The 18,886-nt window shown below is 32.4% G+C and overlaps 1 protein-coding gene across 7 annotated transcripts in view; it reads right to left on the bottom strand.

The window, feature by feature from the left end:
* Tent2 (terminal nucleotidyltransferase 2) overlaps positions 1-18,886 on the bottom strand; it is a 65,468-nt gene that overhangs the window by 19,375 nt on the left and 27,207 nt on the right. For 5 of the 7 annotated variants that reach the window (XM_077800428.1, XM_077800426.1, XM_077800440.1 and 2 more), the window contains 6 exons: positions 13,910-14,024; positions 13,726-13,817; positions 12,252-12,330; positions 10,390-10,459; positions 6,737-6,813; positions 5,994-6,122 (listed from right to left, as the gene is read on the bottom strand). In XM_077800428.1, coding sequence (XP_077656554.1) covers positions 5,994-6,122; positions 6,737-6,813; positions 10,390-10,459; positions 12,252-12,330; positions 13,726-13,817; positions 13,910-14,024 — 562 coding nt within the window. The remainder of the gene's footprint in view (positions 1-5,993; positions 6,123-6,736; positions 6,814-10,389; positions 10,460-12,251; positions 12,331-13,725; positions 13,818-13,909; positions 14,025-18,886) is intronic. The other 2 variants (XM_077800439.1, XM_077800433.1) reach the window with 1 other exon arrangement.

Here is an 18,886-nt window from a genome sequence, read left to right as displayed (position 1 = left end):
TGACTGGTATATTATTCTTTATGTTACATATATTTATGAGAATCCTTTTAATCTATTCAATTTTTAGTAAAAGTAAAGTATAATACACAGATAATCAGAAAAGATAATCAAAAAGAATAGAAATATGTTTCAGATTGAATGTAAAATTGAACTAAATGATTAGTGATATATAAAATAGCATCTAAAACAGCCACCATTATAATTCAAATCCTTCTAAAGAGGCAAATCAATCATCAAACCAATGTATATCCTAGACTAAACAATAATAAAAATACATACATTATGAGCCTGAAACTTTTTAACAATGAAGAGAAGATTATTAACCTTTCTGACAACTCATTTCTAAACCATGGCCCATTTAAACTATTTTAAGTCTCTCAATAAGTAAATAAATTTCATTTTATTTCAAATTTAGAAAATACACTACCTTATTTAATATTTAGTATAAAACATCTACAAGTATAGTAAAATATAAAACAAATCCAACTGTCCATAAATAATCCAATAAAATTTTGGCACACACCTTTCCAGTATTTATGTACATACGAATATATTCACAAATACCAACAGTTAACTATTTTCAAACAAAATTGGCATTATGTTCTATAAGACAGTATATCAAGAGTATATTCTTATATCCTGAAGTATCTTTAAAACATGATTTCTAGTGGCTACCTAGCTTTCATTTCAGGATAAATAATTTGTTTAAATATTCCCCTATTCTTAAAAACTCATTTTATTTCTAATTTTATTACAACAAACACTATGAAAAACAACGATATATATATATATATATATATATATATATATATATATATATATATATATCCATACATGCCTCCCTGATTATCAGCTAGGTATAAATTCCTAGAAATGAACCTCTGAATCAAAAGATATGAACATAAATACTACAATACTGCTTTCTAGAAGGGATAACATAAATTAACACTTTTATCATATTATATTAGTATGAATTCCATTCTGTTATTTTTTAAAACTGTCAATTTAAGGATTTTAACCCCACATCTACAATACTTATTATAAATATTTTGCAATTAAACTTTTGATTAAAAAATAGGAATAGAGCTGGGGTTGTAGCTCAGTGGTAAAGTACTTGCCTAGCACAAGTGAGGACCTGGGTTCGATCCTCAGCACCACATAAAAACAAATAAATCAAATAAAGGTTAAATTCTTAAAAAAAAAAAGTAGGCTAAATTCTGTTAAGAACCTAAAATGGCATATTCATGCTAAGAGCATACATATGCTTTGATGAACAAGGAATTATAAAGGTTGACATCTAATAAAAATTAAGAGTAACACAAATACTTTGGGCAAGCAATGGCACCCTATCTTCATACAAAGGTAAGAGACAGACAGAAAGGTATAATCAAGATTTTCTTTAGAACTAGTGATAAGTCCATCTCAATTGGGATAAATATGAAAAACAAAAAGATCCTAGAATTAATCACCAGAGAAGAAAGATTCCTGAACTGAGATGTGTCAGCAGTGGGAAGGAGGTAACAATTATCCCATTTTGAGAGGGTACCTACATTATTCTGAGATTCTATCCATCTTGCTTTTTTGGTGTTAATATGCACCATTTTTTTAAATATTTATTATTTTTTTTAGTTTTCGGCCGGCACAACCTCCCTGTTTGTATGTGGTGCTGAGGATCGAACCTGGGCCGCACGCATGCCAGGCGAGCGCGCTACCACTTGAGCCACATCCCCAGCCCCAATATGCATCATTTTTTAAAATCAAGTCATGGTAGCAGTCAGTACCACTTTTTTGGTTCTGATAAATAACACACACACACACACACACACACACACACACAAAAAAAAAGATTAGTTTTTTTTTTTTATTTCACTATTCCTTGAAATCAAAAAGTCTGGGAATAATGCCATAATATCCAATGCACAGGTGAGGTCCTGGGAACAAATTTTTACCCCCCACACATCAGATAGAGCCCTAATATCCAGAATGTACAAAGAACTCAAAAAATTAATAAGATAACAAATAATCCAATCAACAAATGGGCCAAGGACCTGAACAGACATTTCTCAGAGGAGGACATACAATCAATCAACAAGTACATGAAAAAATGCTCACCATCATTAGCAATCAGAGAAATGCAAATCAAAACCACCCTAAGATACCATCTCACTCCAGTAAGATTGGCAGCCATTAGGAAGTCAAACAACAATAAGTGTTGGCGAGGATGTGGGGAAAAGGGTACACTTGTACACTGCTGGTGGGACTGCAAAATGGTGAGGCCAATTTGGAAAGCAGTATGGAGATTCCTGGGAAAGCTGGGAATGGATCCACCATTTGACCCAGCTATCGACCTTCTCGGACTATTCCCTGAGGACCTTAAAAGAGCGCACTATAGGGATACGGCCACATAAATGATTATAGCGGCACAATTCACAATAGCTTGACTGTGGAACCAACCTAGATGCCCTTCAATAGATGAATGGATAAAAAAAATGTGGCATCTATATACAATGGAGTATTATGCAGCACTAAGAAATGACAAAATCATAGAATTTGCAGGGAAATGGATGGCATTGGAGCAGATTATGCTAAGTGAAGCTAGCCAAGCCCTAAAAAACAAATGCCAAATGTCTCCTTTGATATAAAGAGAGCAACTAAGAACAAAACAGGAAGGAAGAGCATGAGGAAAAGACTAACAGTAAACAAAGATGAATGGGGGGAGAGAAAGGGAGAGAGAAGGGAAAGGATATGCAAATGGTAGGAGACCTTCAATCATACACAAAAGTATAAGAGGTTATGATGGGCAAGGGGGAGGGGGGAAAAAGGGAGAGAATTGAACAACAGCAGAGGAGGCAGAGAGGGAAGGTGGGAGGGGAGGGGAGGGGGGATAGTAGGGGTTAGGAAAGGTAGCAGATTAAAACAGTCACTAATATGCCATTATGTAAAAATGTGAGTATGTAACAGATGTGATTCTGCTATCTGTATTTGGGGTAGAAATGGGAGTTCAAAACCCAATGGAGTCAAATGTATGAAAGATGATTTATCAAGAGCTCTGTAATGTTTGGAACAATCAATAAAAAAAGAAAAAAAAGAAAAAAAGTAAGAATACTATCTATTTACCACTACCAAGTTTCAGGCCAAGGAAAAAGGAAAAACCCAACAAATGCATACTTATTATAGTAATTCATTTGTCCAAAAATTTGGAACTAACAGAACTGAACTTGGCATTTTATATTTGGATAGATAACAAAACCCTGACAAAGAAAAAGTTAGAAAAAAATAAAATGAATGTTAACAATGTTTGGGGGTGGTATAGTTAATTTGTTATTTTCTTTTTTCCACATTAGTGTATTTTTAAGATTTTCCTATGATCTGTATGCATGATTTACTCAAACTTAATTTAAAAATATAAAATAATTTTAATGACACTAAATTATAACTTATTTTAAATACAATAATTCTGAACAAAAGGACAAATTAAATGAGAATGGGAATCTTATTCATCTTTCACCAATCAAAATGCTGAGGGTGAATAACTGATTGAACTGCAAGTAACTTCATTCATTCATTCATTTATTGCAAATATATAATTGCTTATGCTAGTCCAGAATTTTGGAAATAATTTCCAAAAACCCACCACACCTTTGAACTTGAATAGTCTCCCAAAAATAAACAAAACTGTACTCCCCAGTACTGATGATTTCTGATCCACCATATCAAGAATTCCCAATTTTCAATATCCTCAGTACAGAAACCCTACCATAAGGACACCAATTATCTCAGTTTTCCAAGCCCTGATTTTTACTATTCTTGACAAAATTGCTATTAACTACTTTCTGTCTCAGAACCTAAATATAAAAAGCACCAAATAATGCAATAAAAGGATGTTTTAAGGACCAGACGCTCGCGGCGGTGGCAGTGGCTGGAGCATCTTGCACTGCAGAGGGAGCAGCACGGATTGGGGCATTGAGTTGAGGGGGAAAGGGGCAGGGTTCCTTCCAGCTTTCTGCCTTGTCCTGCACCACACCAGGAAGCCACTTCTACTTGGAGCAAGGAGCTTTGAGGCTCATGGTGGGGTCCCGAGGTTGTGACTCTGGCCCTCCCCACTCCATGCACACCATCAGGATCAGATTGAGGAGTCTTGTGAAGAAATATCTACCCAACAGACCTGTCAAAGATGACCCTGAATCCAAGATAAGAGAGAGGATGACCCCAGCTGCATTCCTAAATTCACTCTTCAGCCAGCCACTTGGGCACAGCTCAAGTTCTCTGCTTCTCCTTCTCTCATGTGCTAAATTGGAATGGACTGGCACTTGCAAAATGAGTACCTTTGGGCAAGTGACTTCTCTATGCTTCTGTGTTCCTCATCTGGGAAGTGGGACTTAGTATCGTGGCACCTACCCTGTAAGCCTTCTGTGAAGGCAAATGAGTTTAAGTGGTAAAAGTGTCCAGCCCATGATAGCTGTCAGAAATTGTCTTTTTATTCTGAGTCCCCCATTCCAAAATTCAAAAAGTTCTAAAAATCAAACAAGTATCTCTTGTTTTTTTGTAACATGACAGCAATCTCCAACTAAACTGACTTGATGTTAAATCAAGTGTTTTTATCCCACTGTGGTCCTTCATATGCAAGGATTGAAAATATTCTAATAATAAAAAATTGTCCTAGTACTAACATACCAAAAAAAAAAAAAAAAAAGATGCTTTAAAATTGGTTTTCTTATAATCCCTGAATTGTTGTAATGAATTTGTCAGAGAACATATTTTATCCTGATGGTGATCTGCCAGGAGCTCAATTCAAACAACAGCAATAAGACTCTATCAAATCAATTTTATTAGTAACCCACCAACTTTAACAGTTCTTAATAATTCTTGTTATGGTAGATAACAGCCATTAAAATGTCAATTTTTACATGTAGAGAATGTAAACCCCATGAAGAAAATGACTGGTTTTCTATTTTGTTCACTGCTATATTTCCAATCCTGAGAGTAATGCCTAGCATTTACTAAGTGGGTACTCAGCAAATAATTATGAAATGAACAAATAAATTATATTAATTTATAATAGTAAATTAGTATAATCTTCAAAAACCAAGATTCTAAACTGGGAAATATCAACTTAAAACAGGTGAGGCCCTAAACTCCTAGTAAATCATCTTTTGTCACATTAGCTTCAAGTCTTTCTTTCACTCAACCTCATACCACCAGATATTCATACATTCAACAGTTATTAATTAAACATTTTAGGGCCTTGGTTTTAACTACAAATCTTTAGTTTTCCCTTTAACATATCTTAATATCCAACTGAGTAGAACATCTTAGACTGCACATATAAAAGGTTATTAAACATGAAAGTAAAGGTTTCAATCAGATCTTGTCAATCTGTTCCACATTTGCAGGGAATTCTCAATACTGTAAGAATTTTCACACCTATCTTACAAATGGAAACAAATTACAAGAGACCATTTTATTAGCCTTTTTGTGTATGACAAGTATGGCTTTTATCAGAATAGCTTCATAAACGATAGCTAACTGGGCTGAACTAAAATCTGGCAGGCAATCTGACAAAAGAGTCCTGCAATGATAAAATCTAATTGTGGAATACAGATTAAATGCTTCTTTGACCAACAAGAAAATCATTTAATTTGTTTCAAATAAAAAATAAAAAACATGATGAATGGTGCTTGAGCTTATTTTTATAGGCCTTCTGAACATCTGTCTGCCTCAAAATAATAGGTTCACAATATGGTGAAAGTTTTTTGAATACAAAACTGGATACAGAAAAACTGTCAAAAAATGAAAACACAGTAAAACTTTGTTTTCCAGGGAATAATACTTCTTAAACATTCAAAACAACAAAACAGAAAACACAGTTTTGTTAACTTTAGAATGAACTTTTAATACAATGCTATTTGTAGATAAAGTCAACATGAAAGACACAATAATGAAGTTTAACTGCATTTCAGTTTTAAAAGTTGAAAAACTCCCACAATACTTACTTTGTAAATAGTGCAAAACCATCAGTACAAGACTATAGCTGCTTAAAGTACCACGACTGGCATCATTTATCTCATGGTGACTTGCCCATTTCTTAATGACCAGCACTAATGGACGAACTCGATTTTCAACTGCAAGTAAAATTAAAACTTAAAAATGTAAGAAGATATTACAGTTTCTTTGAAAATTTATATATTTTCTCAACTCCATACCTCGTTGTATACTAAATGCTCTGTTCACTATAAATGTGTGACTTACTTCTAAACTCACCTTGGTTATCTTTTTAAAATTACCATTTATTAAAATGCATTTGAGGGGCTGGGGCTACAGACAGTTCAGTGGCAGAACGCTTGCCAACATGTGTGAAAACTAGGGTTTAGTCCTTCCCACCACATAAAAAAGTTTTTTTAAAAAAATGTATTTGACTACCTATAATTCTGGTAGTATATAATTTTAATGTAGCAACCTATTATGTAAATAATAAAATAAGACATATCACACCTAAACACAACTAAAGTGATATTGCTATACCTCTTAAACATAAACATCTTTTAAAAAGGAATAAAGAATAAAGGAAAAGGGGCTGGGATTCTGGCTCCGTGGTACAGCACTCACCCACCACATGTGAGGCACTGGGTTCGATCCTCAGCACCACATAAATAAATAAAATAAATGTTTAAAAAAAAATAGAGAATAAAGGAAAAACAGAAGTTGACAATTACTTAGAAATAAACCAAAAACTTACGGTAGGCATAAGTTCTAAGAAGGAATGTGTTTCTTATTCCAACAATATTGTTTACATTCAAGTCGAACTCCACACAACTATTAAAAAAAAAAAAAAAAAAAAACCTTTAGTTCAAGCCAAAGAACTCTCCCCTCCCTAGCAATTAAAACAATGTCAACCCATCTAATGATGCAAAAAACATGGCCTAAAAGCTACAGATCTGTTTTTTAAAGGTGGCACTAAAGAAATAAGAAAAAATATACACTCAAGATATCATTTTAATGTGATTTGGTGTTATTAAAAATATAATCTGGGATACTGTTCAAAGATCCATAAGGTACTGATGAGGCTTCAATTATCATAAATAAAGGAAATTTTAAAATCTTAAAATCTTTCCAGATAAGCAAAACCATTTCTGGGCAAGCTGTCCTACCAAGTTATATATTCTCAGGTAATAGGAAACTATAGTATTATACACTTTAAAACAACAGGGAAAAAGACAAATAAAATGCAGGTGAAAAAAATTATGTCAAATGTAGCTACTAATACCTGGGAACAGCTATAATACTCAAACAAGTGACAAAAGGGTTACTTCTAAGAAAACAAGATATCATGCAAACCACACTTAGAAAATAGGGCAAAAATAACAGAACCTACATTAACGATGGCATCCACAAGCAAGGAAGGATTACTTTATATAAGTCGCTTCCACTTATTATCCACATAAGATTCAATTTCTTCTAAATATTAAATTTTTCTGTACAATATTGCCAAAATGACTAAAATTACTTTCTATAGCTTTTAATTATAAAATTTGAAATTTACCATTTCAGTTTTTCTTGTTTTGGAAAACCAAAGCAAACTTATAATCTTTCCACTATTCCTGCCTATTAATAAAAATAGATAGTAGTATTAACACTTCAAATATACATATCTGGCTTTGGGAAATTTATGGTAACAACAGAGTTACATTCTTTAATTATGCTTGTGTAAGTATGCACTGAAACCCAATTTGTACTTCCTCCATATAACTCAAAAAAGATGAAAAATCACTTATGTAGAAACTAGTCAGCAATTAAAAACTTTTCCAAGGGGATGGACATGTAGCTCAGTAATAGAATGCTTGCCTAGCATGCACGGGGTTCAATCGCCAGTACTGGATGAGGAAAAAAAAAAGCTTTTCCAAAAATATGAATTCAGAGTTTTAAAACTATCCACAGTACTTGCCTCAAATACTACTTCTAAAAATATTAAGTAATCCTCAATATGGAAAGACTTATGCACAAAATGCTATTTATAGTAGATAAAAATTGGAACAAACCAAATGTTCAAACATAGGAGGATGGTTAAGTTAATGATAATTATTTACTCAATACCATAAAAGCCATTAAAAACAATGCTACCAAAAATATTTAATGACATAAACAAATGTTCATGGTATATGGTTTAATATAATAGATCTCAATCTTGATTTTTTTTAATATTTATTTTTTTCAGTTTTCGGTGGACACAACATCTTTATTATATTTTTATGTGGTGCTGAGGATCGAACCCAGCACCCCACACATGCCAGGCGAGCGTGTTACTGCTTGAGCCACATCCCCAGCCCCTCAATCTTGATTTTTAAAAGCTTATACATTCATATGCATATAAAAGAGACTGAAAGGTTTACACCAAAATATTAACATCAGTTAGCTTTGAGTATTAGAAGTAGAGGGTTTTTGTTGTTTTTTGGTTTATGGTTCATTATAAATAAAAACTGTAAAATGGTGATTAAAGAGAACACTTTAAAAAGTTTGTATAATAATCTTAAGTAAAAAAATTATTTATATAACTATAATACAACTATATGTTATTTTAGATTATTACAATTAGCTAGTTTTTAAATTTAGTTTATATATTTTACATCTTTATTTTAAGAAATGCTAGCACTTTTACTTGGGAGAAAGTCAATAAATATTTATATACTGGATGGATATTTAAATGAATGAAAGGGAAGGCTTGAGCCAGGCATTATTATTAGTTTAAATTTGAGCCCAAATTCCCATTAGAGCTGGAAATGTGGCTCAGTGGCAGAATGCTTGTCTGGCAAGCTTGAGGCCATGAGTTTGATCTCCAGCACTACAAAAAATAAAATAAATTGAATCAATTATTGCTATTCACAGTAGTTATATTCTATAAAGTTGATACTAATGCTAAATAAGCAAATACTGAACCATTACTTCTAGGGAAAACACGGGGTTAAGCTTCTGCCAGCTTGATAACATTTTTATCAATGTCAATAACTTAACCTTGATTTATATTTATATTGTGTTTCTGTTTAAAGACACTGTATTTATATACATTGTTAATTTATCAACAGTGAACTCAACAGGATGTACAAGGCTCTTGATTTAACCTCCCACTCTGCAAAACACTAAAAAAGACAAGGAAAAAAAACTTTTCCAAAAACATAAATTCAGTGTTTATCTAACAAGTTTTCTCTCTTGAGCATACCACAGTCTTCTTCCACTTAGGAACACATGGTAGTACTATACCTGAGGGCACTCTAAACAGTGAAAAGCACAAAAATGTGAAAAATCTGGTACTAACTAGATTGTGAGGAACTCTGTTTGCAATATGAAAAGTGAAACAAGAAAGCAGGGTGTGACCTTATTCATTCTCGGTTGGGAGCATTGGTATTAGGAAACAAAAATATTTTACCATTCTGTGCATGTCCTCAAATGACCACTAAAAGTAAAAGAATATTGATGTAGAAGGATACAAATGAACTTGACCAAGCAGGCAAATTCTTACGTTCTCAGAATCCATGAATAAGAAAGCTCAACTCTGTTTATGTGTATGCTTGTGTATGCCTACAATTTTAGCATTACTTTTGTAAAACTGGGCTAGAAAAACCTGATTTACCACAATCCTATCAATTTTTAGAAAACAATAGATCTCTTTAATTAATCAATAATAAATGCCTAACCAACCACTTACATTTTACATTCAGATATTATATACAAGACTCTAATCAAACATTTTAAAGGAATTCAGAGCCCAGGCTAAAAGAATATATAGAAAGAATATAAAATTTTAAATGATATAAGTATATTTTGCTGTATTTGTTTATTATTCCAGGTTTCTTTCATTAAAATGAAATATAACTTGTTTTATGATAATTATATTTATAACAAACCCTTTGGTATATATACACATCAAATTTTGTCAATTAAGATTATGTTCTGGAGGATGAAGTACATTTCCCAAAGGTAAGAGATCTTTTAAAAATCCAAATATAAGGGTTGGGGTTGGGGTTCAATGGTAGAAGGACTTGACTAGCATGTGTGAGGCACTGGCTTGGATTCTCAGCACTGCATACAAATAAATGAATAAAAGTCCATCAATGTCTAAAACAATTTTTTAAAAAAAAATCCAAATATAAATATGTATATATTCTTTAAACTGGAAGTCTCAAATACTCAAATGTTAAAGAGAATAAGTACAGTGAAGCATGAGGAAGATTACTGAGACTATTTTTTAAAATTATTTCAAAGATCAGCCAATTTTTTAAAACCAACGAAGACAAACTGTTGTGCTACAATATATGTATCTTGACTTTATAAATTACATAACTATCAAAAAATAATCTAAAGCAACTGAAAAAAAAAAAGAGTTCAGTAATTACTTACCTGACTTTATCCCTGAACTTCACAATTGGCACTTTTGCTCGAATCAGCTGAGGTCTCTCAATATAGCCAGCTGAAGGAGAAAAGATAATGTGAATATATGCTAATATTTCTCAAATTCATAGCGTTCCAATGTTTTAAAAATAGTAATCTTACTAAGCTAAAACAACTTAAGAAAATGCTATCTTTGAGAAAGAAAGCAAAGAAATGAGGACATTATTAAATTCTTCTACAACTGAAGAATCTAGTAATACCATTTAGAAGACTTTGTATTAAGGTTATTTTCAGCAATGGTACTAATGATAATTGGTACTAAAATCTGATAGTACCTATAAATTAATTCATCATAACATTATAAAAATGAAAAAGTATCTAGGCTAGCAACAGGCGGGTAGCTGAATTCTGGTTTGGCACATAGTAAGAAATGACAGCCACAAAAATCATCTTCACAAAGAATCTTAAATGTAAAAAATACTTGTAACATGGTATGTGAGGCAAGGACACATTCTAGTAAGTATACTCTCTAAGGGAAAGAAAACATTTTTATTCCATCAAACTTTTTAAAACATTTATTCTGAGTTCAAAGTAATACGTTTACATTGTAAGAAATGTACAAAGTGGTAATTCTATAAACCTTTCCCAAATGAGCAATTTCCTAATTTTTTAGCTACAGAAAAGGATAGTATCAGATTTTAAAAAGGATAAAAATAAATTTTAAAAAAACATCAAATTTTTCTGTTAATGTTTTTAGCCATTAAAGTCATAAAATACACCAAGCGTCAAAATAAAATTTACATGCAAGAATTCAGTGAGGCTAAATGAAAGCTAAAATTAAGAGTTAAAAGTTTTGAGTAACAAGTACAGATTCTGACATGAACAAACTGTGCCTCACAAGCAAGTTACTAACCCAGTGATCACCAGTTTCCTTAACTACAAATGCCAAAAAGGAGGAAAAAACAACAAAACAAAACATTTTATTTGAATAAGATGATCTGCAAGATCCCTTTTCAAAATATTTTACAATTCTAATAAAAACTATTAAAACACCATTTAAGGTATAAATTACTGCTTTCTTTTATGGATGCAATAACTATATTCACTGAAATAAATCACATGATTTATTCCTCTCCTACAATAGATCTAAGGTGTTCAAGGCCAGAAACTCATTACTTGACTTTGTATTTTCAAGCTCAAAGTGAGTATCTGTTAAACAAACGGACAAACATCTTTCCAACATCATCCAATCAGTGAGATTTCAATTTTATTTAATATTCTGTTGATGTTTAAAATAAATTATTCAAGATGGCTTAACATGTACATTAAAATCTGGTTAGAGTCAGCATATTAAAAGAATAAAATCTTGCAATAAAATGGTCTAAGCTAACAATTTTGCTTTCTGCTGGAGTAATACATTTGGGCCTCATGTTCAGGGATACTATTTTTAAAACAAGTAAAGATGGATATCATTACAAAACAGATGTAATTCTCTCTCCCTCACATGAATACCTAACAGGACTTTATTTGTATCACTCTTTCAGCACTTCAGATACTTTACATTATAGCTATTTATTCATACTTTAGTTTCCCTAACATTCTATAACCTTTTGAGAAAAAGGACTAAAGTTTATGTATCTCTGAATCCCTCACTGCATCCAGTGAGATATTCTGCAAGTGAGCTCAATAAAGATACGGTGAATAAAAGATCACTTTTTAATCAAACGTTAAAAGGAATTTATTTGGAAAAAAGGATCCACATTATACCTATCCTGACCAGAAATTAAACAATTCTTAACAGAAAATAAAATAAAGAGATATTTTTAATAAATAAGTCAGATGACTATGAACTTGAGGCATGTCAGACTTACAAAGTCTAGTACAGAAGTGTTTATGGACTAAAGTGAGAATATGCCGTGCTTCAGTCTTCTGATTTACCTGAAAAAAACACTGAAAAGTTAAAAATAAAGTGTTTTTTCATTATCTTTCTCAGCTTAGTGTTTCATTTTCTTAAAGTATCTCAACAAAATGAAAACATACAGGTATCCTTTTCTTCAGAGTTATTTTCCAAATCACACTAGATTACATTATAGAAAAAGCTAACCTTTAATGCTCTTTCACATCCACACTTCTAACTCAATTCCTAGTTTTAAACTTAAAATACAACTTGAAAACAAGTTTGAAACAGCCATATGTCATCTTATTTCCTTCTGTATAAATGTACAAAAAGTAACCTCCAATAAAACAAAATTTTAACCTTCTCAACAAGTTTTATTTCCCTTTCTAATCTTTGAACTACTTAAGGACAGGTTTATATCTATGGTGTCTCAGTTTGAGTATAAGCTGCTACAATATGATTCAGACATGATTAAGACAGGAAGATAAGTAAAATATGCCTAGTGTGGTCTAATTGCATGAGATTCTTAATTAAAACTCTTCTGAACTCCATTATGCTTATAATTTGAAGCCCCCCACTTGTCCTTTTATATGACTTCAAAGTATAGAAAAATACTAGAGTTTCTTTCCTGGAATAAATCTGTTTCTCATTTTCAGTAACTAGAACTCATTTCTGTTAGTGGAATAATATGAATAGTAAAAATATACATTACCATTAATAGATTTTTGTATTTTTAATGATGCAGAACACAATATGGCCTATGAAAATTACACTGAACTTACTTAATTTAAGCTTTGGTAGTTCAGATGCTTCAGGTCAGCTTAACAAACGCCAGTCATTATTGTATTAAAGGTATTCACAAAAGACCAGTTAACAGGAAACTCAAATAAATATAATATTAAATAACACCAATTGGTTGCTAAATAAAAACAAAAAGAAGGAACACAGCCAAAATGTCTTAGAATATAAAACTGAATAAATCACAAGAGTCTTACGTTAAATTTAAGTGAAATCTATTTTCTCAAAAACAGTAATTCTAAACCCCATAATATTTTCAAGGGAAAAAAGAAAGATTAAAAATAGAAATCACTGAGAATTCAAATGGAAAGAAAATATATCAAAAATATAATACTGCCACATACTCTTCTTTGCTGCATTTTGATAAATATATCCAACCCACATTACATGTCAAAATAAAGGCAGAGCTCTTTAATAGTGAAGCTAGCATAAAGATTTAGAACTAAATTAATGCTAGAGTTCCTGTCATGTTCATTGTGTATAAGACTTAAATGAAAAAACATTTCCTAAGTTCCCAGAATTACAATAAACAGAAAATGCAAAGAAGTAACTAAAATATAGCAAGTTCTTTTCCTCAATGACTTTTATGTGAAATTTCTTAACTGATGTAACATGAGAAACACACTTGGAATAAAGGTTTCAGTGCTTACTGGTTCTTCTTTAACAACAAGGCATAAATCACCATCACTGCTCCGGGTACCAAATCCGTTTAAAGAGGACCCAACCAAAAAAAGTCTGCTTTCTAGAGAAAGATAAGAAAATTATATGGTATTATTTAAAATTTAAAAAGGAATGCATAGATCTAAAGGGAATGCAAAATAAAAAATAACATACGTGGAAATAAAAGCTGAATTTCTCTCTGCAGCTGTGTTCGACAGAGTTCTTTCTTCTTTAAGTCACTTATTTGCTGCTGACATGTTTCAAATAATTCCAGTATCTGCTGACTTAACTTGAATTCACAGGGGGGAAAAAAAAGCAAAAGTTTCACTCAGAAATTCAAAATAATTGCCATACTTATTGTAAATCAATTCTGACAATATCTTTAAAATAAACAGACATTATCTTTTTTAACACTTTCCAATACAAAAATCATAGCAGGTAAAATTATGGGTCATCAAACTACAACCCTTGGCCACTGTAGGTTTTTTGCATGACTCATGAGTAAATAATGGTTTTTATATTTTTTAAAGAGTTACAAAAACAAAAATTTGCAGTAAAAACCATAGGAGTGACATCCAAAATATTTACTATCTGGTACTTTAAAGAAGTTTGCCCTTGGTATTCACATGCATGAATGCCAAATATAACAACAGACTTAGAAATCCCTGCTATTCTACCCTCATGAAAACTACCCTCTTCTCTATTTTTATAACACATATCTTAACCCTGACTTCTTCAGGTGAGATTGTTATCAAATGACCTCTCTTGTTTGTCTACCTATCTGGTTAACACTGTCCCTCCAGCCCAACTCTAGCTATCACTGTAAATGATTTCCTTATCTGTAATGAGCTCTTATCACAAAAACTACACCTCTGAACTTCTTTTACACCAATACTTTTCATTAGTATATACTCCTAACTATAATGTGGTCTTTACAATAAACCAGAACTGCCCTGGCTCTGAAATTTTAAATTCCAAAATACTATCTTGGCTTCAATCTCCTGTCCAACTTCCTTAGTCCCCTCATACCTGCTTTAGATACACAAGAGATCTAGACTCCCTTGAATCCATTTTCTCCCAATCAGCACCTGAATGGTATGATATTCTTCCCTAAGCAGTCTGGTACCCAAAATACATCCCTTGAATCACTCTCTTTTATCATACCTTAGCAACATCATCTCCTTGTCATGCTCTAAACCTGTCTGACAAAATCCTAATCTTAGGTCAATACAAAAACCACTCTTTCTGCTCTTATATCTAAGCTACTAAGAGACAAAATTTTAAAAATTAAAAATAAAAAACCTAAAGTCTTTCAAATTCATAGTGCACCTTTAGTTAGTATCACTCAGCAATTATTTTTATGTCTGTGGTTAGATACTGTTTCTAGTTTTCACCATACCATTCCATAATCTTTACTTCCTTCTTCGAGCTCCCTAAACTTATCTGACTTTTTCTAGCAGATAAGCTTAGCTTCCTAACACACCTGCAAATAAGAGATATGAAGAAAATTTCTTTACCTCTCCTGACAAATTATTTCCTTCCCATGTTCAAAGCTAATCTCTCTACTAATACTTTTATAACTAAGCCTTCTGTCCATTTTCAAGGGCAAATACCACCATCAGTTTTTCATTCTCTCCCTTGTATTTTCAATCTCCTCGAATCTAGTTTTCCATGGACATGACCAGGCAAAAGTCTCATCCATCTTTTAAAATGTTTCCTTTTATCATATTTAGAATAGTCATTGTAAGAAAGCTGAGGCACTCTGGGCAACTTGGCAATGAAAGAGATAATTTCTTAATATCCCTAGATATCTGCTCACAAAAAAAGAGCAAGTAGGAGAATAAAATAAAACATCAAACTAAATCAAAACAAAGCATGGACAACAAATATAACACAAATAATTAATTGACTGGACATACTTCAGAATGTGCCAGTAGGAGCCAAACATCAATAGCAGCAAGACACCCAGAGTATCACAAAAAAATAAGGGAAAGGGAATTTGGCAACCCTACAACCAAATTTCCAGAAATCTAATGGCCTATAGGTGCTACCTTCTTCCTCTCACTGTTCCCCATCCTCTAAATTAGGGGTGGGGGATGGGTGTCTCACTTGGTGTGAAAAAGCAGCCAACACTGGCAGAGAGCTTCACAGGTTACAATTTACAATTAAGGGGGTCATGGAAAAATTGAAGATTTCTAAAGTAAATGAAACTTCCTTCCACGACAAAGGAACACACATCACAGAGACTTTCAGGAAGAGAAATCTAAACTAGGCAGAACCATCAGAGGCAAAGGAAGGGTGTAAAATGATTCTGACTCCCAGGGGATGGATAGTCAACAATGTTCAAAAACACTTTTGGTTATACTAACAGGATGGGGGTGTCACTGGCAATTAGGGGCCAGATCTGCAACTAAATTTTCTACAATGCACAGAATAAACAGAAGTCCTCCCCACTCCCCACCCACCAGCCCTAAGGAAAGATTATTTAGCCTGAAATATCAATACAGATGGTGAAAAATTCTGACCTAGATAAAAGCAGGTAAGAAGAGAAAATACCATGTAACAACGGAGACACGGAATTAGGAAAGCTAGGCTGCCCAATCCTCTTCATTTAAAAGTAGTTTAGGAAAGTCATCTCACTATACACAAATAACAAGTGAGAATGAGAACAGAAAGAAAATTTAAAGAAAAAACCTGAAAACGATTCTCATCAACTCCCCAAGTTTTTATAAGCAAAATGAGTACAAAGTAACATTACTATAAACAATGAAGCACCCCAGAAAGACATGTCCCTGAAAACATGAAAAAATTTTGTAGTACAAAAGGCCTTTTTAAAATTTTCTAAAACTTAACTATTTATAACACACAGAAATAAAAAGAGATTTAATTTTTAAAAAATTTATGATAATAGAAAAGACATGAAATATTTAGAAATATATTTTCCAAAAGATGTTATACTTGTACAATGAAAATACAATATATTGATACAAATTAAATTAAATCAATGGAGAGAGATATACAAAGATCAAAAAAATATTGGTAAACATGTCAACTCTTCCAGCACTGATCTATAGATTCAATGAAAATGAAATAAAAACCCAGGTTTCTTTCTAGAAACTGACAAAACTCTACTTGGAAAGGCAAAATACCAAGAATAGTCAAGAAAAACAAAGTTGGAGGACATACACTACCTGACTTCTAGACTTATAAAGTTATAACAAGCAAGATAGCATGGCAGGGGAGCTGGGGCTGGGGCTCAGTGGTAGAGTGTTCGCACAGCATGTGCGAGGCCCTGGGTTTGATCCTCAGCACCACATAAAAAATAAAAATAAAAAATGAAGATATATTAAAAAAAAAAAAAAAAGAATCTTCCTAGTCAGGTACAGAGGCCCAAGCCTGTAATCCCAGCAGCTCAGGAGGCTGAGGCAGGAGTATCACAAATTCAAAGCCAGCCTCAGCAAAAGTGAGGTGCTAAACAACTCTGTGAGACCCTATCTCTAAATAAAATACAAAACAGGGCTAGGCACTTGACTCAGTGGTCCAATGCCCCTGAGTTTAATCCTTGGTACCCAAAAATTATTTTCCTCACTATCTAAGCATTTACTTAGGGACTCACATTATCAAATCATTTTATTTTACTCTACAATAGACACACAGAACCCAAAGAGACAAAACCTTAAGAGAAAACCCATACATGCTTTAAAAAGACTTCTGTTGTCTTATTTAGGGAAATAGAATTTCAGGGCATGGCTCTCTTAAAAAAATAAAATAAAATGGGTGGGGGCAGTATGTATGATACAGAATTTCCCTGGCTGAAATCATATATAATTTAGATCATATCAAGCTATTATGCATAATGGTACTTCTAGAATTTTTTTTTCATTCCAGAGTAAATTTTTTCCTTATTATTAATTAAAATTAAAGTTTCTTCCAAATGTAAATATTCTCTTTTTCCTTAAAAAAATTATAATATTGCAAGTCAAGTCAAATTACCAATAAAATCATAATTGTTGGAGGGCAATACAAACCCTAATAAAGGCAAGAATAGAGTGGGGTTTTTAAATATATTGATACACAAAGCTTGAGGCAAAACTTTCAGAGTTTTTTCAGTAGTTTCTCTACCTCTCTGTCAGTTGGTTCCCTTATAAAACAAAGTGAAAAAATACCAAGACCTTATCATATACTACAATGCATTAAAAAATGGTGACAGTATTTGCCTAAATTTAAGTGCTACTTATAAACAACAAACACACATTAGCAAGGAGCTTTCAAAATAAGAGAAATAAAATTAAATATGGTCCAGAGAACAGATTATTAGCTTTGTAAGCATTTGTATAAAAACTGGCAACTCCTCACATTCTCTCATTACCTTAATCTTTGGCACACATGTAACTATACAGAAAGAGCTGGTACTAATTTACTAAGTAGAATAAAGTTAGAAGGGTTGAAGAGTGTACTTCAGTAATGCTTAGCATGCATAAGGCCCTGGGTTTGATTCCCAGAACCAAAATTAATTGATTAAAGCTAGATGTTTAACAAAAGTTTAAATTTATTCTTGATGCAGAACTCCCTTTCCCTTCAAATTAGCAAATTCTAAGATAAAATACAATCAGAAATATGCCTAAAACATCCCACTCTTTGTTAGCATGATAAAGTTATTGGGATTTTGTGTATGCACACAATGTGTAACCTTCTTAATTTATAAATTGGCAGGCTGAAAAAGCAGTTTATATTACTGGTTTATTTTGGAGTTTTGTTTTGTTTTCCCTTGAATTTGATTGCTTTTGGGCACATATCGAATTTATCAAAGGAAGAACTACACTATAAATTAAAGAAAAAAATAATCTTTTGTTGATTTCTTTTGTGCTGAGTTCTGATTTAGGTTGCTCTACATAAATACACATTGTGCAGCTTCCAGAATTTTTTGATAGACACGTAAAGTAAAAAACACAGAGGTCCTTATCTAAGGTAGTTGTCCCCAAATATTTCCTCTAAGGATGCAAAGAGGTGCCACAAAATTTGTTCCTTTCCAAAATTAAACATTACACACGAAATTTTGAATATTTCCTTCACAATCATCTTTTTACATTATAATCAATAAACAAACCTCAGCCTAACCTCAACTCAAAAATTGAAATCGGCCCTATTCAT

The sequence above is a fragment of the Urocitellus parryii genome, chromosome 1, assembly GCF_045843805.1.
Source record: "Urocitellus parryii isolate mUroPar1 chromosome 1, mUroPar1.hap1, whole genome shotgun sequence".
In the NCBI taxonomy this organism is placed as follows: Eukaryota; Metazoa; Chordata; class Mammalia; order Rodentia; family Sciuridae; genus Urocitellus; species Urocitellus parryii.
This window is presented reverse-complemented; position numbering and strand designations above follow the sequence as displayed.